The sequence below is a fragment of the Chiloscyllium punctatum genome, chromosome 15 (assembly GCF_047496795.1).
Source record: "Chiloscyllium punctatum isolate Juve2018m chromosome 15, sChiPun1.3, whole genome shotgun sequence".
Classification (NCBI taxonomy): Eukaryota; Metazoa; Chordata; class Chondrichthyes; order Orectolobiformes; family Hemiscylliidae; genus Chiloscyllium; species Chiloscyllium punctatum.
The window spans coordinates 73,518,553-73,541,764 of NC_092753.1; the positions used below are offsets into that span (position 1 = coordinate 73,518,553).

At 38.9% G+C, this 23,212-nt stretch overlaps 1 protein-coding gene across 6 annotated transcripts in view; it reads left to right on the top strand.

The window, feature by feature from the left end:
• Positions 1-11,784, top strand: part of htr1fa (5-hydroxytryptamine (serotonin) receptor 1Fa) — a 148,651-nt gene extending 136,867 nt beyond the window's left edge. For all 6 annotated transcript variants that reach the window (XM_072585473.1, XM_072585474.1, XM_072585472.1 and 3 more), the window contains one exon: positions 3,643-11,784. In XM_072585473.1, the coding sequence (XP_072441574.1) occupies positions 3,676-4,797 (1,122 nt within the window). In that variant the 5' untranslated portion in view covers positions 3,643-3,675 and the 3' untranslated portion in view covers positions 4,798-11,784. The remainder of the gene's footprint in view (positions 1-3,642) is intronic.
• The last annotated feature ends 11,428 nt before the right edge of the window (positions 11,785-23,212 follow it).

Below are 23,212 nucleotides of genomic sequence, written 5' to 3' on the forward strand. Positions count from 1 at the left end.
GATGATTACAAATTCTTAAGGTATTCTGGATGACAAAAATTTCACTACCATTCAAAACATGTTCAGTTCTTTTTATAATTTGCAGAAAAACTGCACTTTCAAAATTATTTTGTCAAAATGAAGCAGAATAGGACAGGTTTTCCAAATGTAAAATAATTCACCTTGACTATTTTAACAACAGTGTAGTTTCATAGATCATTGAATACTTCCCATGAACATGCTTTTGCAACAAGACTTTGTGCAACTGGTCGCTTTCCTATTATGTATGCTATTCATCACATGTTTAGCACTGCTCCTCCTAACAGACATAACCTTTAATGAAACTGTTGAAAGCAAGTTCATGTAGTTAAATCTATTACAGTCTGCATGGCTTTCACAGTGATCCATGAAAACTTAATTCCAGTTTTGTTGACTCCTTTGACTCTGTTCAATGAGATGAACCTCCTAAATTCCATCTTGCCATATCTATTGAGAAACAGTTTCAAAATTGACACTAGATAAAACATTAAGGAAGCTGGACATAGCTGAATTGAACACATATAGATTAATAGCACATATGTTTTCACTGGGTACTTGTACTGAGTGAACCAAACCTTAAAATGAAACATGGTCGAGAGTGTGGTGCTGGAAAAGCACAGCAGGTCAGGCAGCATCTGAAGAGCAGGAGAATCTATGTTTCAGGCATAAGTCCTTCATCAGGAATGAGGGAGATAGGATGCCAACTTGCGGATCATTTAGAGAACATCTCTGGGACACCTGCACCAACCACTCTCGCCGCCCCGTGGTCAAGCACTTTAATTCCCCTCCCACTCCACCAAGGACATGCAGGTCCTGGGCCTCCTCCATAGCCAAAGTCTAACCACCTGATGCCTTGAGGAAGAACACCTCATCTTGCACCTTGGGACCCTCCAACCACATGGCATCAATGTGGATTTCACCAGTTTCCTAATTTCCCCTCCCCCACCTTATTGCCAGTCCCAAGCCTCCAACTCAGCACTGCCCTCTTGACCTGTCCATCTTCCTTTCCACCTCTCCATTCCACCCTCCTCTACCACCTATCATCTTCTCCCTCCCACCTTCATCTACCTATCACATTCCCAGCTACCTTCCCCCCCAGCCCCATCCCCATTCCCCCCCTCCCACTTATCTCTCAACACCCCCCTCGCATTAAAGTGCAGAGCTGATGCAATTGTGAAGGCCTGAGGCAATGCCACAACTGATGCAAAGTTTGACTGCAGGTCTGACTGCAACATGTAACATCACTCTGCCACAATATCACAGCCTCTCTAATGCAATGCAACCTCTCCATACATTATTCCTTAAACATGTTCACATAAGACAGATATTTTATTTTTGTATGGCTAGGGGCTAAATGTTGAGGGTCAAGCAATTATTGATCTCCATATAGAGGGATAAATACCATCTCCCCTTTCAGGATCAATGGAAATACCAATTGCCAATTTCCCATCCATTAATATATTGGGAATTAATACTGTCCAGAAAGTTAGTATGAACTGTTACATAACAGTTCTGATTATCTCATTTCTTTAAAAATTTCTTACTTCCACACTCTTTAATGAAGATTTTAAGAAAAACTTTCAGAAACTAGTACACTGCAGAGAGTTTCTATAAATACAATGGCAGTACTGCAAAGCAATTTTTTCACTTTTTTGCATACAATGTTTTCACTTGATTTCACTATCGCGGTTTCAAGGAAATCCATTTTGCATCCACTTCTTTCACCTTCCAAACCGTACTCAGATTTATTTCAGGCATGCAATGGCCTCTCACTGTGAGTTATCACATGTATGGGTCACCTTGGTGTCACTTTCATATATGTAGCATACCGTCTTCCATAGAACAGCTTTAGTCCTCCATGTGGGCACCACTCCCTATCCGCAGAGTTATTAAGCAAAGGATTTCTATAGAATGGCTGAATTCCCCAAGGTACAGTGTACCACAATGGCACACATAGCACTAAAGATGCTAACTGAATAATCACCACTGAGTATAAAGGAAGACATTCCATTCTGACGATACCTGGCTCATCTGTGGTGCAAACCAGGCCTTGTCCTCACACAGCAGCTTCAAGCGGCCTATCAGGAAATGCCATGGAATGCTGCATTTGGAGGGCATACCCAGTCAGCCATCTTCATCTACTGATGAAATGTAATAGTATAACCTTCCTTACTTATTTCTTTGCACCCTAATGTGTATCACTACAGGACTTTAAATGAAATCCTCACTTGTGCAAATAAACCCGAACTTACTGATTCACCTGTTTCCTGATTAACTATAATGCACATAAAGAAAAACAAGAAATCACAATTTCCCAGAACATTTCAAAACATGGCAATGGCAAAGGTGAAATGGAAGATGTGTAGGTGTAGAGTGATCTTAGGTTTGCAGAAGGCATTTTGTGATTATGGAAGATGGTTGCTGTTTGTTGGATTTGATGTGAATATCCTTGTCCACAGTTGCAGTTTCAAGTATTAGTTGTGTGAGCAATGTGTTAAAAGGTTGAAGTCTATGATGGTGGCCAGATTGGTCTGAAATCAAAAGAAGTGTACAATGACATGCTACCCCTGTCTGCCCTCATGGAGTATTCTTACTTTATTCCATTTGGTTAATGAGTCCTATGCATGCACAATTTAGGAATCAGCTAATGATACCTCCAGATGACAGTATGGCTGATGTGGCTATTCAACTTAATGGAATCCAGGAGTGTGGCCCTCATGTATTTTACCTCCTAAAGGGCTAGCAATTTGTCCTTCTGCCAGTTGGTCAGGCTCAGTTGACCCCTAGGTTGTCTCAATGGTGTAAAAATGATTGCAGGATGCTGGCAAATGGTTTGTTGCAAATTGACGATAAAATCGCTTACTGACCATTTACTTTGCTTCCAGACAGAATCCTGGTAGTCAGGCAGCTGCAGAATGCTTTTAAAGAATTATTCCCTCATTGCACACAAAGAGTTCTTGGTAGAGCTGGCATGTCAGTTTCAACACCTGTAACATTATAGCTGCAATTAAAAGACATTGAATTGCCTCCGGAAACATATTTGTAAGATTAGAACAAAGGAAATAGGAACTGCTGAAGGCTATAAAGTCTCTTAAGCTTGTTCCACTATGCAATAAGTTTGATGGCAAATATTTTTATGTCAATTCCACTTTCCCACCATAGCTCACAACTCGTCATCTAGCGAACTGTGTAATTTTTAATTTGAAATCAAAGAAATTCAGGGCTAAGTTCTACATTGTTATCTTACTTTTACAAAACTGTACATCTGCAATTCTATTGAGTAAGACGACTAACATGATGCAGAAGCAAAACAATGATATTATGATAGTATGTTTTAATTATCCATCAAAACATTCACGAAACTATTTAAAAGTAATTTTTAAGGAAATGTAGGGCCCTTGTGGATAGCTTGATAGGTCAAAGTCATAACTAACTACGACTGGGTCAACTCAATGCCCTGGTCTACCATCTTGTAAGATTTCATGCTGGAATTGAGGCATTGCAACATTATATGTTAGTTACAATGTCTGGGGGTTTGACAGTTTTTGATATTTTTATTTATAACTCTGGTTCCGTGGAATTGAAACCATTTCTTACCTTAAACGATATTGTGTTCATTTGCAGATTGTATGAATTCCATCAGAACCCCTCATCTAAATGAACAAAATGGATTTAGAAAACGAAACTTACACCAACTTTACAATCGAAGAGCTGACAAAGGGGAAAACTTCCAAAGTGCTGATATCGCTTTCACTCTCAGTCCTAACGATCATGACCACACTTATTAATTCACTGGTGATAAGTGCAATTATTGTAACAAGAAAGCTTCACCACCCAGCAAACTATTTAATATGCTCCCTCGCTGTTACAGATTTACTTGTTGCCGTCCTTGTGATGCCCTTCAATATTATTTACACTGTAAAGGAGACATGGGTGATGGGTCAGGTTGTCTGCAACATCTGGTTAAGTGTTGACATTACATGTTGCACATGCTCTATTCTTCACCTGGCTGCAATTGCCCTAGACAGGTATAGGGCTATAACTGATGCTGTGGAATATGCACAGAAGAGGACACCTAAACGTGCTGGAATAATGATCACAGTTGTATGGGTTATTTCCATCTTTATATCAATGCCTCCTTTGTTTTGGAGACACCAAGGAAATAATAAGGAGGATGAGTGTCTTATTAAGCATGAGCATCTTGTCTACACAATCTATTCTACATTTGGAGCATTTTATATTCCCTTGGGTTTGATCCTCATTCTGTACTATAAAATATATCGAGCAGCTAAAACGCTTTATCACAAAAGGAGTGCAAGCAAGCACATCAACGAGGATGTAAATGGCAAGATGCCCAGCATTACTGTCAGAAGCCCCAGGACACCTTCGACACTGTGCATATCTGAAAAGTCCATTTCAGACCCTTCTACAATTGAAGATGGAGACAAAATCCACATCACAGCTCGAAGTCTCAACCCCAGCACTTGCCAACAAGAAAAATTGTGGAAGAGAAACAAAATCTCTGGCACAAGAGAAAGAAAGGCAGCAACCACTTTGGGCTTGATTCTGGGAGCATTTGTAATATGCTGGTTACCTTTCTTTCTAAAAGAACTCATCGTGAATGTCTGTGACTCCTGCTATATTTCTCCAGAGATGACTGATTTTTTGACATGGCTAGGTTACCTCAATTCTTTAATCAATCCTCTTATTTACACAATATTCAATGAAGACTTTAAGAAAGCTTTTCAGAAGCTAGTACGCTGCAAAATGTTTCTGTAAATACAATGGAAAGTAATTAGAAGTAGCTTGTATAATGAAAGGGGAATGGCCAATCCTGGCAGCTGAGGTTTTACGGTTCAGTTCTATTCAGTTGTATACTTCATTATAATTAGAATGGGTAGGCCTTTTGCAGAAGCCTTCTGCTTTGAAAGGACAATTACATTTTTTTTCAGTTGGTTTACAGTGGCTTTGTATCTGAAACAATTACCAAACTAGAAGATACATACTGTTACAGATACATAAAACTCTTGGGTGCAGAAGAAAACTTATGTAGTATTTTTCTATTCTGGAACTGCCAGTGATATTTTAAAGAGATGATACCTTGTAAGTAGAAATAATGCAAATTTTAAATTCAAAGCATTGACTGGATTTTTAATGTGTGTAAAATATGTTTGAACTACAGGGAAAACACTACATAATTTTCTCCGATTATTCATATTGGTTAAAATTGACTTTCCAGTCTGAAATGGATATATTGAGAGTTCGTAAAAGTGGGAACACTTGCTAAGGGCTTATTAAGCATTGAGAATAACTTATTAAAGGCCTGCATAAGTAATATGCAAGTGTTTCTTTTTGGGATCTTTTAAAGAAATTGGAAATGTATTCCACATGGAAGTAATGCTAAGGTTGAAGGGCAAGACCTAATGCAGGAAAGCCACAATAGAATTGTCCAAATATTCTTCTTCATTGAATTGCTGGAGCAAACAATTGTAAGTTAAATGATAATTCAGCAGCAACTGAAAAAGAAACCAACCTGGAATTGTAAATGGAGGCACATTATTGCAAATCTAATTATTCCAGGAATCAAATGTAACACACTAAAGTTAGCTTCCTGAACATGTCAGAAGGCAAGGCATCGTGAGACTCAAAGTCAGTAGAGAACCCGTGACTGAGGTGAACTATTGTCTTGACAAAGGTTGTAATGTAATCAACCAGTACTTATGGTACATGTAACTTCTAGACATTCGCAAAAGAGTATGCAGCAGTCAGTTTGCATCATCCATTGCCTTGCTTTTCACTTCACATCCAAGTACATGCATTTAAGTGACAACAGAAAACCAAAAACTCAGGCAAGTAGACAGATATGTGAGGGATACTTTTGCCTGGTCCTTGTCTTAGTTGCATTGATACTATGATTAGGTACTTTTCATTAAATTTGTGTTTAATTATAGAATTTCCAGTCATTTATCATGCTTTTGATTTGTTCCATTACAAAATATGTATCTTTTCTTAGCGTTGGTAGAACTGACTGTTAGCTACACAATAAAATAAACGGCAGGCTGTGACACATCAAGCAACTGAACATTACTATGTTGTAAATCATGCATTGCTGCAACATATGTGGTGGAAGTGCATATGCTGTTTATGTATTTGTACTGAGAGCTTAATATATCCTGCATTTTCCACTTGCAGCAATGTGGACAATTCATTGACCCAGTTCTCATAGATTCCATAAATGATAATGTGGAAATGGTGGGTGTTCGATTTAGTCTGGTCAGTTTCATACATGTATGAGTCTCAACTGTGGCTTTGTTGATAGTGTTCTTCGAAGTAATAATGTTTCTGTTACAATTCCCACTCCAGAGCTTAAGCACAAAAACCAAGGCCAACATTTCAGTATAGCATTGAAGGGATGCTCCACTGTTGGAAGGTGCCATCTTTCAGATGAGACATTAAATCAAGGCTCCATCTAGCTTAGACAGATTTAAAAGTTCTATATTGAAGAAGAGCTATGGAGCTATCCCTGGTACCCTGGCCAATGTTTATGCCTCAACATCACAAAAGACATTATCTGATCATTATTACCTTGTTATTTGTGGGAGCTTACAGTTTGCCAATTGGCTTCATTACAATGGTGACTGGACTTCAAAAGTACTTGATTGGCTACAAAGCACTTTGAAGCATTCAGCTGTAGTGAAAAGTGTGATATAAAACCAAGCCTTTCTTTCATTCATTATTAAAACATCATGGCCCTGAAATTTCATAGGAGACGCAGCTGGTCTCCAACCTGAATTCTATTGGTAGACTTGGAGAATCCCTGCAGAATTTCAAACCAGTATCTTCACCTGAAACATCTTCTATGTTGATATCAGTCACGGGACATTGTTTGCTTTAATTGTTGTGGGATCAAAACCTTTGGATATTCAACCTGCAGTCACTTGTTTATGCCCTGCTTTGGCAACACCACTTTAATAAGTTTGCTCTTTTGCCTCTGCTTGCAATCTACAGTTGGAGTGCATGGCCTCATGTTTTATATGAGGGTACAATGATGAGCACCATGAGTTATTTTAGTCCAACCTTCATTCTTGCAAACTATCCATGACCACTTACATTGTTTTAAATATTAATATTACCCTAATTGTTGTGAATATCATAACATCTCTATAAAGGCAGGACTCCGAATGTTTGTATCCTGACACAAATGCTGACGACCATAGGTCAATTGTTCACTGACTAAAAATCAAAACACTGCAGACTGGAAATCTGATGCACACACAGAGAATGCTGGATAAACTCTGCAAGTCTTGTCGCATTTGTAGTCAGAAAAACAGAGTTAATATTTCATGACTTCTTCAGAATGGTTCTGAAACTGAACCCGAAGCATTAACCCTGTTTCTCTCTCTACAGATGCTGCTAGACCTATTGAGTTTCTCCAGCATTCTCCATATTTGATCACTTAATTGTACCTGGTTGGCCTTTACTATTCAATACATATTTGTACACATGCATCAATACTAACTTGTATATTAAACAGTATTTACTCAATGATATCATCTTCTAAATATTATAGAGTACTTGACTCTGAGCAAGTGCATGATGTAAATGTGGGTTTTGTCAATTGATGTAGTTTTAAGTGCTTCATTCTGCTGGATGCTGCAAACCACTTTGTTCTCTCTTTGTGATAGGAACAAATACCAGCCAATAAATGTCTTTCGAGAACCAGCTTTTGGCTTATTGATACCATTCATACCTCTGACCCCTGGCTAACCCTAGATTTTGTTCATCTAATACCCCTTGACCTCAATTAACTATAGTAGTTTCCATAAAAGCAACACCTTGATTTTAAAATTCTCATCTTTGTTTTCAAATCCCCCCTATGAATTTTCCCCTCATTGTATCTGTAATCTCCTCCAGCCCCACAACCCTTCAAGATCTCTATGTCCCTTAAATTGCATCCTCTTGAATATTCCTGAGTGTAATTGTTTCATCACTGGCAGCTATATTTTGAACAGAAACAAAATAGAAGTTGCTGGAAAAGCTGAGCAGGTCTGGCAGCATCTGTGGAGAGAAATTTGAGTTAATGTTTCAGGTTCAGTGACCCTTCCTCAGCTCTGCCAGACCTGCTGAGCATTTCCAGCAATTTCTGTTTTGTTTCAGATTTCCAGCATTCACAGTTATTTCAATCTTTATTATTTGAACAGCCTTAGCCCTCAGCTCTAGAATGTTTCTCAATCTTACTTTTCTCCTTTAAAACTTTCTTTAAAGCCTATTTGACCTGCTCTGAAATGTTTTATCATGCTCCTGTGAAACGCTGAGGTGTTGAATTATATTAGATATGTTGAATAACTGCAAGTTCCTTTTGTCTCAGAAACTAAAGGATTTAAGACCTGTTTTAGAAAATTTTAAAGAGTGGGAACTAAAATATATGATTTCTACATATTGGTTTTATATACAGTGAAGTTGTAAAATGTACTGCCTAACATAATGTGGAATATTTCAGGATGTCTGGGAGAGATAGTGCACAGATTATAGGACATAGCACTGGAAGTCCAGAAGAGGAGGGGACTCATTGTACCATCAGTGAGAAAAGAGTCCATATCATCTTCCTGTCCATACTGTTCTTATATATCTATCTGACTTCATGTCCTCCTTGAACTTCCCCACACAGGCCAAGTGGGAGCCCTTGCAGGAATTCCATGATCTTGCATTCCCTTTCTCCTGGTGACACTTAAACAGTGAGCAATAAGTTAATGTTATGCAACACTTTTTTAAGGAATGTCTTCAGAGAATTACTGGAATTCTGTTAAAGCTGACAATAGGACATTTGTTAAGTTTTCACAAACAGTTGCAGAAATAAAATGCCCCCCTGTTTTTCAAAGGTCCTTTTTCAATATATGACAACAAATAAAAAGTGAATGGTGTGCATTGTTTTAAGTGGCATTCAGAATCTTCAGCAGCAACCTATTTGCTCCTATTCAAGAGATCACTGTTAGATCAGCAGCTATCCATCAAAATACCAGGTGGAACATATAAGCAGAAATCAGTCCCTTTGTGATCTTCTGGTCAGTCTTTCCATATGGTTACTTTAATTCATTTCCATAATGGCATCCTTCAGTATACATGGGCCAAACAAAGGCCATTTCAGAAGCTGATGAGTACCTAAGTAAGCTGGCAAAATACATTGGCCATTGTGACTGTGCTCATGTACAGTTTTATGGTAAAATTTTAACTCAGCAATGATGATGGAACAGTAATTGATATATGTCCAAGTCAGGATGGTGTATGACTTTGAGGGGAAATTCAAACTGATGGTGTTCCCAGAATATTACTGCTTTTGTTCTTGATTGTAGATGTTGTGCAACAACATTGTCAAAGTACTCATGCTGCATGCTATGGTACATCCAGAAGGTTACACATACTGCAGTCACATTGTAACATTGTAGACCAGTCAGATTCCTCTGTCCTGTATGGAGCTGAGCTGGTTAAGTATTGTTGCGTTAAACTCATCCAAAGAAATAATATGTATGTGATGAAAGGAGGTGAGCTATCTGTCATAAAATCCCCAGCCTCTGCAGTGCTTTTTTAGTCATGATGGCTGACTCAGAAGTCCATCTGGCCAATGGTAAATCCTAAGATGTTAATGGTAAGAAATTCAATAATAGTGTGATTGTTAAAGATCAGAGTAAGATGAATGACCATACCAGATTCAAACATTGCCATTTCACTTGCTAACTCAACCCTGAATACTTTTGAGAGAACTGTTTTAGTCTAGCATGGGTGACTTCATTAGTGAGGAGCTCCAAAACAACGGACCACTATAGACTCATTTCTGAGTAGCTTCACTCCTAATCTTATAACATTAGTAAGGTTATTGATGAAGTTGCTAACAATAGTTGGCCAATGATTCTCTCTTAAGTAACTCCAACAGGAATGTCTTGGGTACTTAATCATTGACTTTGATAACCATCCATAATCCCCGAGACATCAATTCTGAGTCCAGCTACTGGGCATTTTTCCAATGGCAAGTAATTTATCCCAATTTGCCAAAGTGTACTCAGTCAAGTGCTGAATTAATACTGGGGCAGCTGCTCTCCTAATACATGAGACTGAATTTTATCAGAAATCAGCTAAGTGATGGTTTTGGTGAGTTTCATGGAGGTCTTCTCTCTGTGAGCCTTAGCAAGCTTCCCAAATTCACCCTGTTACCTATGCAACAACCCCAATGGCAACTTGCTCATCATTTTCCTACTTGCCAAAAGTGGAAATACTGGTCACTGCTGGCACCTCCCAAGGTTTGTGGCCTTGGTTCCATCTTTAAAGTCCAGCCATGCACCTGGTCAAGCACTGTCAGTCTACAGCTGCCAGGTACTGTTCCTTTCAGTTGACCCAGGTCACAGAACGGAAATTGGTGCCTCACTTTGCTGATGGGGACCAAGGAGATCCTGTAGGATCCATGCAGTTGCTGTGAGATGAGATGTTGGTGCCTAGTGTTCAAGATGGAGGGTCAGAGGAACAAGCAGCAAGTCGTTAGGTTACTGCTCTAATTTTCATGTTGGGAATTGTCACCATCTGGTTTCTACCTAGCAGACAGGAGAAATGGAAAACTAAATATTAATAAGGCAAGATAGCAAAATACTAAGAATATTAATGCATGCTGATATGTGTAAACAAGCCTCTTGCCATTCACTAGTGAGAATCTCATCACCATGTTCAGCACTTGAAAGGAAAATGGATATCAGTCATCTCTTTACTGCCCGATCTCAAGTGATTCTATAAACTTCCTCTCCATTTCCCACATCATTCAATGACTGGGAAGATTCCCCCACACTGTATTTAAATGCTGGTTAACATTTTACCTTTAAGGACACATTGTAAGCAACATTCATAACATTTTAATTGTTCAATCATTGCTGTATTCCATTTGCATTCTTATCCAACTTCATCGATTTCAATGCCTTCTTATGTCTAGTCAAAGCAGACTTTGTGGCTTACAAAGGAATTCTTATGTGACAACTACCTGCACTGTGCGCTACTTTTTCTGGAAAAGTTTCAGTTGAATTTATTAACATGTGGTGAATTGGCAGGCTATTCGTAGTTCCATTTTAATGTAAAATCATTAATATCAAAACTGACATATCCAAACTTAGACAATCATAGTTCTACTTTAAATTAACTCCTCTTCCAAACTTTTAAAAACTAGTAAACCTTGCATATGGGTATGGTCTTGTGTGACTTCAGTGGCATTGTTCACACCACAAAACATTTCCTGCACCTTTTGCACATTTGTCTCCATCCAACACAATTAGCGAACCTGCAATACCACACTTGGTGATCCTGCGCTCAGCCAGTGCTGCATGATTGTTACTTCCTTGCAGTTCTCCATCAACATAGTATGGGCCTGGAGATCATATTTTGGTTGCCAGAAGTAGTGTAATATGGACATCCCTTCAACACATGCTGCAGTTGACTAAATAAAACTATTGTTATTTTTAGGGATTGACCACTTTATCTCAGATGATTCATGAGTGGATAGTTTGGATTTGGATTTAAATATTAAAGTACAAGTGTGAAATTTCATACAAAGAAATTAATCTTTGAAAACTTCCCATTTATTGTGATGACACAATATTTCTACCTGATAAACATATGCACTTTTTACAAGACAAGGAGCGAAGGAAGAAGTTACTTATCTTTGGGAAATGTACATTTCATAATATCTGTAGTTTTTGACATGTCATTGCTTTGTGCTTTCCTGTAATAAACATTACCTCACATTTGTATCTGTTGACTCAATTTAATGCAAGTGACACACATCTGTATGTGTCAGTTTCTATCTCTTCATTGCTGTATAATATAGATGTATCTAAATCTCCAAATCTCAGCACTTTCCAAATAAGTGATGCTGATTTTAATGGATAAACTGCTTTCCTAATGTTGCTGTTTTGAAAAAAGTGTACAATCATGCTATTTTAAATAATCCTTTTTTTTAATTCTTTTATGGAAGATGAGCATTTTTGGCTAAACCAGCATTTATTCCCGATCCCTAATTCGGTTCAGGAATGTGCTGGTGAGCCCAAACTCTACCGAATGATAGCATCAGGTATACAAAGAGGAGCTGCAAATATTAAAGTTATGAAATTTGTTCTGAAATTACAGAAGTGTCCAGTCACAAAAAGGGCATAATTGCATAGATTGAAATTAATTATGTTTTTCAAGGAGGCCAAATAACCAGCTGGTCAAAATGATAACATTGACGAAAGCAAAATAAATTGTACATGTTTACCAGTCTATTAATTATAGTTTCAGAACATAAGAAAGGGCAATCCATTTGGTTCATGGAGGCCATTGTTATAGTCTGTTAACATAGCAGATTTCCCACAACCCCCAAGATTTGTTTTTGCCTTTTCTTAAAATCAGTAAACATATTTATTTCCCAAATAATTGTCTCTCTTCTTGTGAGCATGTGGCCTCAGCTTTTTAAAACTCTTAGGTTGGTTCTAATTTGTCCCAAAATATCTATTATTTTATACGATTTTAGTTGCTGAAGTGCACGCTTTCAAATCATATTAAACAAATAGAATGTAGCTATATAGCTAGGTCCCTATGTAGCTCGAAGGGCAGAATGGCCTACTCCTGCACCTGTTGTCTATTGTCTATTGCATCACTCAGTAATTAACCAAAACATGCATATTAAAATATGTTTAATTGCCACGTTCAACTCATGATGCCATTTTTGAAATTGGATAAGTCTATTTGTTAATATTTTTTTACATTAAAAATGTTAGCACTGAATTTTAAATGTGATTCAATGAATATTGCATAACAACTTGTGAGACTTCTCTGAGATCATCTCCAGAGTGACTTTAATCAACTTGTTCAGTAATGTTATTACACACATCTGGAGTAGGTAGAAATTGAACCCAGGGACACCAGCACTGTGCTACAAGTCATCTCCTGATGACTGAAAACCTAACTTGGGTCAGAACTCTGGTTAAGTCATGTTTCCTGCAGACTGTTCTTGCTGCACTATTGAAACAAGGAAAGTTTATCACATAAATTTAAAATAGACAAAACAACAGGACTATAAATTGTGAGTATAAAATTCATACTAAAATAGAATAAGGTGCAATTTGGAAGGTAACAAATATTTGGCAAGATAATTATGAGGGTAAATAGCTATTTAGTCCGTCTGAATTCATCAAAATAGTATTTTTTTTTTAGATTAGATTAGATTACTTACAGTGTGGAAACAGGCCCTTCGGCCCAACAAGTCCACACCGCCCCGCCGAAGCGTAACCCACCCATACATCTACATCTACATCTACATCTACATCTATTGGCAGTGGTTCCTTAAAAACTCACCTGCCTTGGTAAGCAGATTTGTTTTACCATGGTCATGAAAGCCACACCATTAGTGGAAAACTCTCTAATTTCCTGCCCAGAACCTCTTAACCTGTCCTTCCTCCTTTAGACGTTCTGAAATCCTACTTCTTTGACCAGTCGCCACATGTGGCTTGGGCACAATTTAGCATGGCCGATCAACCTAACCTGCATATTTTTGGATTGTGGGAGGAAACTAGAGATCCTAGAGGAAACCCACACAGACACAGGGAAAAGGTGCAAACTCCGTACAGGTAGTTACCCGAGGCTGGAATCAGGTTCCTAGGTCCCTAGTGCTAATCAGTGTTGCTTATGATTGAGCACTGTACCACGCTGAACAAAATGATCATTATATTTCAATGAACAACTACCCCCCAGAGTAGATTGGTTCACCCCTTTTCTCCATTAAAAACTCAGAAATGGGCAAGTTGGTGCTGGCTTAGGGTCTGGTTTGATATTTTTAAATTGTTGTATCCCATCTGATCCAAACAAAATATATTTAATATTAACTCTGTTTCTCTTCCTATGGATGCCTCACGCATGCATGTCGAATTGATTATTTTGTCAACATGTCAATTTTAACTATCGGAAAACAGTTCTGCCCACATATGTACCTATACAATAAATACATAGCTCTCTCCAAGAAAGTTACAATTACTGTTAAGTGATGTGAATCTGATATAACAGAAATTGTAGCACAGACAGTAAATGCATCACAAGGTTAATACTGTCTCTGGCACAAACATTATATATAGCAGGATATAAAGATCTTCAATCACATAGAAAAAGATTAAAGGCTTCTGTTTGCATTGTGAAAGCAGAGATAGCCAGCCGCAGAGTGAATGTACTGTTTCCAATCTTCACTGTCAACTCATTTGAATAATTATTCATAACAGCTCGTGCAGCTTTGGCCTTGTGGAGGTAGCGAGTCTAATGAGAGAAAAAGAAAAAACAGCTTGCCAGTCTAAATTACAGGAACACCTACATATAAAGGAAAGCAGCTGCAGAATGGACAAATGTTGTTTCAGTATTTGTATAAATTCAAAATTAATTTTACATTTTTGTGAAGGTGAGGGGTCGGGATGCAAGCAGCAAGAGGAGTTTCATCAATAAATGTAGTTAATGAAAATCAAAGGTAAACACACAAAAACAGACTCCATGGACAAGTGACAGAGCAGAATATTAATGACCAAATCGACATGAGGTAGATTTGCAGACATACCGCAGTCAATTACTTGGCAGTTTAGGTCTGCCACCTTCACAGGACAATAGTGCAACATTCCTGTGAACCGTGTCAGACCTGCATGTATGATCTGCTGGACCTGGAAACTGTGAACCTATTCATCATTGGCATGTACTTCACATACAATTCAAAGTTGTATGCCACAAGGTTTTGCATGTCAACCTGTACCAGTAGTTGTTGTGTGGGTGTTGTTCCTTGCAGCCTGTAATGCCATAGAGAGGATAGACACCTTTCTGATCCAACTAGGAGAATGTTAGTGAATAAACAATATGATGTTTATTGCATTTCTGCAACTATTTTTATATTACATGAGTATGACACACGTTATTGTCAAGTTCCAAGAGGACCAGGAGGCTGAATCGTTAAACAGCAGGAACTTTATTATGGGGATATTTACTCTACAGATAGCAAGGTTACACTAAGCTGTATCTCGTGCAAAATGGCCAATGACATTACCATTGCATCATATGATCAGGCTCTTAAAGTGATAGTCCACCAAACTTACCAAATACAGTCAGTTCTGCTGTGACATGTATTTCTTCAATGCAAATTGGTTTTAGTGCAATAGAAGAATTTAAACCATTCTTTGTAGAATGTGAACTTTCACGCAGACATAGGGAGAATTCCTGGGTCTCTGGATGAACTCAGCTATGACTCAGCTACTTATGCTACCAGCTTCCAGGTATCAGTGAAACTGTAGCTCCAATGTCCACCTCTATTCTTACCAGGTTGCTATTCATTAAAGGAGTGACCCAGTATTGGCTGGTGTCTCCACCAATGGCCACTATATTTAATACCAATCCTTCTTCAGACTGAAAGTCTGGGTGTTTCTCATGCCCTTTTTGTATCATGTAGATTTTTTTCCTCACTCTTTGGTTTCTGTATTTGTGCTGTATGTTGTTCATGTTCCTTCATCAAACATGTCTGTTCAATGTGTCCTTTTTTTGCTGCAGTTTCTGCATACAGTTTTACTTTGCCAGCAGTTTGTTGCTATGTGATCTGTTTCTCCACACTAACAACAGTTTTGAGTCAGTGTTGGTGTTCATCTCTCAGCTGCCATTTTGTGAACCCTCAAGCTCAAGCTTAGCTGTTGAGCTTAATTGGCTACTAGTTCCATCAAGCCTACTGTTTCCAGTGCTTTCTTTAAGTCTAGGTTCCTGTCCATCAGTAATCTCTTCTGAATTGTTTCACATCATAAAACACATGAGAGTTTGTCTCTAAAAGCACAATTAACCTTGGTGGTGCCATATTCAAGAGTGGCAGATCTGTAATTTAACAGTGCTGTGTAAGGTCACATTTGTTCTTCAAGAGTGACTTGACCATTTTGAATGAATGTTCAGCCTCCACAGTAGATAATGGATAATGCAAAGAGCTTGTGACATGCCCAGAAATGGTCGTGGAGTTGCTGAAGCACTAATTTGTTTTTTTGAAAAAATAAAACACTTCAGAGTGCCACATGTTGGAAACCTTTCATGTAAGACTCAAATAATTGCTTCCATGGTTGTTATTAGCAATTTATTTGCCACAATTCATTGGAAGAAACAATGAACTAAAACTTCCATCAAGAGGAAACAAATGCATCCTGACACATTCCCAAAATTTGGTGAGGGATTTAGAGAGCATTGAAAGACTTCTTTGTTCTGGGACGTAGATAGCATGAGGCTGACCAGTGACAGTTATATTCTCAATGTTCCTGGAGATTCCAGAAGCTGACCAACCTGTGGTCCAGAACTTGGTGATTCCCAATTCTTGTTGCTGTTTCCCAAAGATGTTTTCTTGAAGTAAATCTGGGATGATCAATCATTCGTCATCCACGATGATAAAATGATGCCTGAGTTTGAAATATGTTTTCCATGATCGAACCACTGGACACTTATTGGTGGGTAGTGGTACATTCTTGATGTTTCTTTATGTTTTTAATGAATCTGGCTAAGTCAATTGTGACTTGCTAGTCATTGTGCTGCTGTGGACCATGTGTGGTTTGATTTCTTGCACAAAGCCTACATCACGATTGGTAAGGTTGTGAAGTGACAGGAGAGCACACATGCTATCACCTTTAGTTTCCCCCTCTGTAGACTTTTTTAAAATGAATCTCAAGAGGTGAAGTCAAAATCATTGTACCTGTGGAGACTTTCTCCAAGATCCTTCAGAGAGATTAAAGATTTGTGATCTTTTTCAATGACTATTGAAAATCTCTCACCAGCTTAAGCAGCTAAGCCAGCTGCCTTCCCACTCACAGAATACTGTATTTCTATATCGGAAAATGCTCTTGAAGCATAACAGACTGCACTCCCACTCCATCTGTTTGCTACTGGAACCACACTTCTCCTAAACTGGTAGCTGCAATATCAGCTGTTCTTGTCAATAGTAAGGAAATATTTTCATGCACTAAGCCTGCTGTAGACGTGAGCATTTCTTTAATCTTCAGAAAGGCGTTCTCTTGATAATGATTTACCACCCCACACTTGTGACTCTTAAGGAGTTGCCTCAAGGGTATTGTAATAGCTGCAAGATTATGGGTTTTTTTAAGTGAAATTAGCTCTACGGAGGCTGGTATCCCATCCACAAGTCACACTTTATTTACACATAGAGAGTCCCCAACACTAATCCAGCTCCCTCAGAGCCAGGGCTCCCTGTTTGGACCAGATTAACAGCCACAATTAGGGAACTCATATTCTATGTAGTCCACATGGCTGACCTCATTCCAATCACTGCAGAAGGCTTTTAGTTTGAGTTTTCTTAGTTTACAACAGTGACCTCTGGTCAGTAATCTCACTAATCTGCGGTTCAATGCAAACATCCCACTACTACTCACCATACCACTGCTCACTACTGTGTGCATAAGTGGGTCTCCTTGCGTGGTAATATGGATGAGGATAGCCACATTTCTGGTTTAACTAGAAAGTTTTTATTGAGTAAACAATATGGTGTTTAAGTATTGCTAAAAAGGCACATTTTGTTGAAGCTTTTTGTCTTGCATGCAACAAGACAATTGACAACAAACACCAATGTAGGAGGCACATAAAATTTTTAATGCATGAAAGGACAATGCTGATTGGATGTTTGGCTCATGAACTCTGATTGGTAAAGGCATGGCCATTATGAATGAACCAGTTAGATGATGACTACCAGTTAACCGCCTAGATCCTTGATGAGATCTAATGGCAATATTGACTATATATCAGTTATTGTCACCTCTGTTGGTAGTTTGGTACCACTTTACTCATCCATTTCAGAAGGCAGTTAAGACTCACAATAAATTTTCTAACTGAAATGATAACAGTAAACCCCCATGTATTTTTGTTCCCAACAATGTAATCATTTTAAGGTCATTGTTGCTGATAATAGCTTTTTATTCCAGAATTATTTAATTAATCAAATTTAATTTCTCCATTGCTTTGGTGAGATTTGAACTCATGTCTCCAGATCAGGCCTCCGGAATAATGCAACCACTCTGCTACCATTACTGAGTGTCTAAATTTATTGATAAAATGCATTCTGTTGTTGGTACTGAGCTTTCAATCTGGGGTTGCCAATCTTCCAATAGTATCTTGGAATGACCAGGGATTGAAGGAATTTCTCCAGGACACTGCTAGGTGAAACCCTGGAAAAGAATCAAAAGGATACCGAGAATGTTTGGTTTTGTCAGCGGAATATCATATATGCTTTGGTATCAAGTTAGTAACCAATGTTTCTTTTTATTCATTTCTGGGATAAGGGCATTGCTGTCTAGCCCAGCATTTGTCGCCTATTCCTAATTCCCAGAGGGCAGGTAAGAGTCTAAGAGTCAAGCACATTTCTGTCTTTCTGTAGAATGGCCAAGTAAAGTTGGCTGATTTCCTTCCCTACAGTGGGATTAGTGAACCAGAGCTTTGTGTTAACAAAACTCAAACCTGCCTCACAGCACCAGAGACCCAGGTTTGATTCAAGCATCGGGCGACTGTCTGTGTGGAGTTTGCACATTCTTCCCATGTCTGCGTGGGTTTCCTCTGGGTGCTCCGGTTTCCTCCAACAGTCCAAAGATGTGCAGGTTAGGTGAACTGGCCATGCTAAATTGCCCATAGTGTTAGGTGCATTAGTCAGAGGGAAATGGGTCTGGGTGGGTTACTCTTTGGAGGATCAGTGTGGACTTGTTGGGCCGAAGGGCCTGTTTCCATAGTGTAGGGAATCTAATCTAATCCAATTGTAGTTATGTTGATGCCATAAGATGAGTTTTTTTTAATTCCAGATTCTTTTATTGAGTTTAAATCTGACCATTTGTCATGGTGCGATTCAAACTCATGTTTCCAGAATATTAGTCTGGGATACTGGATTACTAGTGCAGTAACATCACCACTATACCATCACCTCCACTTTTGACCAAGGTGTTGCTGTGAGGATTTTGAAAAGAGACAGTGGAAGGTGGAGAGTTTTGGATTAAAGGTGATCAGAAGATTTTTTTTAAGGGAATCTGAGGCTGACAAAACACTGACAGAGTCTGTCCATGATGATTACTCCTGGATACCTCCACCAGTCCACGTCGTGAGGTTGGTACAAAGACCTGGTTGCTTGAACAATATTCTCATGATGGCCAGGTTGTGGAGAATGGAGCAAACTCCCACGTGCCCAGTTGAGTGCTGGAGGTTTTGCCTTATTAGTTTTATCTTAAATGTCATTTAGTTCATGCAGATAGTGGATATTAACTATGGATTAATGCATGCCTATAATTAATAATGATTGAAATTGTGATAATTGAGTTTGAATCTGTCAGCATATAAATAAATGTTTCCGGAATTTTGCAACTATTGGCTCCAGTTATATTCTTTAGCAACTGGCATTTTGTACTCTATCATATGGAAAGTCGAGGCAGTGAAATGGTTTCTTCTAGTGGCTTTCAATTCTCACACTTTGATAAGAGTTTCAGAGAAAGAAAGAGAACAAAGATGTTACTCCTCAGGCAAGTTATCTCAGACTCTCTGACTGTGTTCAATTTCAGTAGTTTCATTACATCCATAAACTGGGTCATTTGAACTCTCTTTGAAAGTATTGTAGACTGGATGTCTCCATTAAGACATCCTATTCCTTGCAAATGCAATTTTGTTGCTGTTGTAGTCAACATTCTCTGCTTTGCAAAGTTTTCTTTCAAAAATGTTCACATATATAATTATGTCCAATCAATTATATTACAAACTTTCAGATAACACATTCTCAAAACAATGTTTAAGAGAAAGCAATAAAAATACTGGCAAAGTCCAAACTGGCTGGTTATGGGCCCAAATCAGTATTCGATACTGACTGTTCACTCCTTATTCTTCCAAGATTTTATCCATCCACAATATAACAAAGACATAGGAAGCAGCAGGAAGATATCGTAAACTGTGTCTCCACCTTTCCTGTTGTCTCCCAGATTCCATATTACCAAAACGATTGCTGCCACAGAAACAAGCATTGGAGCTGAGGCAAAAGCAATGAGTTGCTTCCAGTAACTATCTTCTGCCCCCATTGATCCCAAATAATCAGGTCAATGGTAGGTTGATGCCTTTAATGTTAATTGACCACTTAATGGCCTTGTTGGGTTGGGAATATGCTCCATAGGCTCAAACTTAATTGCCCCACTGTAGTGAGAAAGGAGCAGGTTTCTTCGCCATGTCAAGCTACCTGATTATCTGCTGATTCCACTGATTGGCCCATTACCTCTATGAAAAGGAACATCCTATCCATTAGTTCAGTATTACCTTACATAAAAACCTCATGTTTTAGACAGGTGTGAAGATTTTGTAGATGGTGCACAAGAAACTTTCAAGAATGTTTCCTGAGATGAGGCATTACAGTTGCGTTGATGGACAGAAGAGCTAAGATTATGTTTGGGAGTGTAGAAGACAATCCCACTTTATAGCTAATACACTCCAATCCAGGCAACATCCTGATAAACCTCTTCTGCATCCTCTCCAAAACCTTCGCATTACCAGAACTGCAGATAGTGTTCAAAATGTGGCCTGACCAAAGTCTTATACAGTTGCATCAGAACTTCCCAATTTTTATACTCAATGCTGATGAAGGGAAGCATACCATTTATCTTTTTCAACACCTTATCCAATTGTGTTGCCAATTTCAGGGAGATATAGACTTATACTGCAAGATCTCAATCAATGCTCAACACTCCTAATGTATTTCATATTTTTGTTTTGTATTTGACCTTCCAAAATGCATCACCTCACACTTGTCCAGATTAAATTTGATCTGTCATTTCTCTGTCCAACTTTCTAGCTGATCTATATCCTGCTGCATCCTTTGATTTGCTTCCTTACTATCCACAAATCCATCAATTTTTTGTGTTGTCTGCTAACATACTAATCAGACCACCAACATTTTCATCCCAGCACTGATTCTTGTGGAACACCACTAGTTACAGACCTCCAGTCAGAAAAACAAATCACTCCACAACTGCTCTGACTTCTAAAGCCAATTTTGTATCCAACTTGTCAACTCACCGTGAAGTCGATGAGACTTGATCTTCTGGATCAGCCTACCATGAGAGACTTTGTCAAATGGTTTAAGAAAGTCAAGGTAGCTAATGTCCACTGCCCTACCCTCATCTGTTACCATCATCACTTCCTCAAAAATATTTAGTCAAGTTTGTCAGACAAAGTCAGGCTCTCTATTCCTAATAAATCCAATACTGTGACCAGTGGTGTGCCACAAGGATCGGTGCTGGGTCCTCTACTTTTTGTCATTTACATAAATGATTTGGATGCAAGCATAAGAGGCACAGTTAGTAAGTTTGCAGATGACACCAAAATTGGAGGTATAGTGGACTCTGAAGAGGGTTACCACAGATTACAGCAGGATCTTGATCAGATGGGCCAATGGGCTAAGAAGTAGCAGATGGAGTTTAATTCAGATAAATGCAAGGTGCTGCACTTTGGGAAAGCAAATCTTAGCAGGACTTATCAACTTAATGGTAAGGTCCTAGGGAGTGTTGCTGAACAAAGAGAACTTGGAGTGCAGGTTTATAGCTCCTTGAAAGTGGAGTCGCAGGTAGATAGGATAGTGAAGAGGGCATTTGGTATGCTTTCTTTTATTGGTCATAGTATTGAGTACAGGAGTTGGGAGGTCATGATGCGGCTGTACAGGACATTGGTTAGGCCATTGTTGGAATATTGCATGCAATTCTGGTCTCCTTCCTATCAGAAAGATGTTGCGAAACTTGAAAAGGTTCAGAAAAGATTTACAAGGATGTTGCCAGGGTTGGAGTATTTGAGCTATAGGGAGAGGCTGAACAGGCTGGGGTTGTTTTCCCTGGAGCGTCGGAGGCTGAGGGGTGACTTTATAGAGGTTTACAAAATTATGAGGGGCATGCATAGGGTAAATAGGCAAAGTATTTCCCTGGGGTTGGGGAGTCCAGAACTAGAGGACATAGGTTTAGGGTGAGAGGGGAAAGATATAAAAGAGACCTAAGGGGCAATTTTTTCACGCAGAGGGTGGTACGTGTATGGAATGAACTGCCAGAAGATGTGGTGGAGGCTGGTATAATTGCAACATTTAAGAGGCATTTGAATGGGTTTATGAATAGGAAGGGTTTGGAGGTATATGGGCTGGGTGCTGGCAGATGGGTCTAGATTGGGTTGGGATATCTGGTTGGCATGGAGGGGTTGGACCAAAGGGTCTGTTTCCATGCTGTACATCTCTATGTCTCTGTCACTCTATAATAAGGGAATCGTGTCCCTAAGAATCATCTTGAATAATTTCCCTCCCACTGATGTAACACCCGCCAGCCTGTAATTTCTTGGATAATCCCTGTTGCCTTTCCTGAAGAAAAGAACCACACTGACTATTCTCCAGTCTCCTGGGAGCTCATCTGTGGCTAAAGGGGATACAAAGATTTCTGTCAAGACCTCAGCAATCTCCTCTCTTGCCTCCTTCAGTATCCTGGGATAGACCCCGTCAGGACCTGGGGTCTTATCTACCCTAATTTTTTTTTAAAAGACCCAACACTGCCTTCTTCTTAATGTTGACATGGCTTAGAGTATCAACAAACCCTCTCTAAACCATCATCCATATCTTTCTCCTTAGTGAATATTGATATGAAGTACTCATTAAGGATATCATTCACATTCTTCACACATTAATTCCCTCCTTTGTTCTTGAGTGGACTTATCCTTTCCCTATTCCCCGCTCAGTTCTAATGTTCATATAGAATATCTTGAGATTTTCCTTAATCCTACTTGTGAAGAACAATTCATGGTCACTTCTAGCACCTCCCAATTCCTTTTTTTTTTAAGTTCTTACCTGCTTTCTTTCCACTCCTCACAGACCTTGTTTGATTTCTGTTTTCTAAACCTTACATACGCTTCCTTTTTCTTTATCACTAAACTTACAATATCTCTCATTATGCAAGGTTCCCAAATCTTGCAATCCTTAGCTTCCATCCTCACAGGAGTATGCTGGTCCTGAACACTGGTCAATTGGTTTTTAAAAGACCCCCACATTTCAGATGTAGATTTATCTTCAAACAGCAGCCCCCGATGCAATTTTTGCAGTTCCTGCCTAATACTCTTATAATTAGCCTTCCCCCAATTTAGCACTTTCACT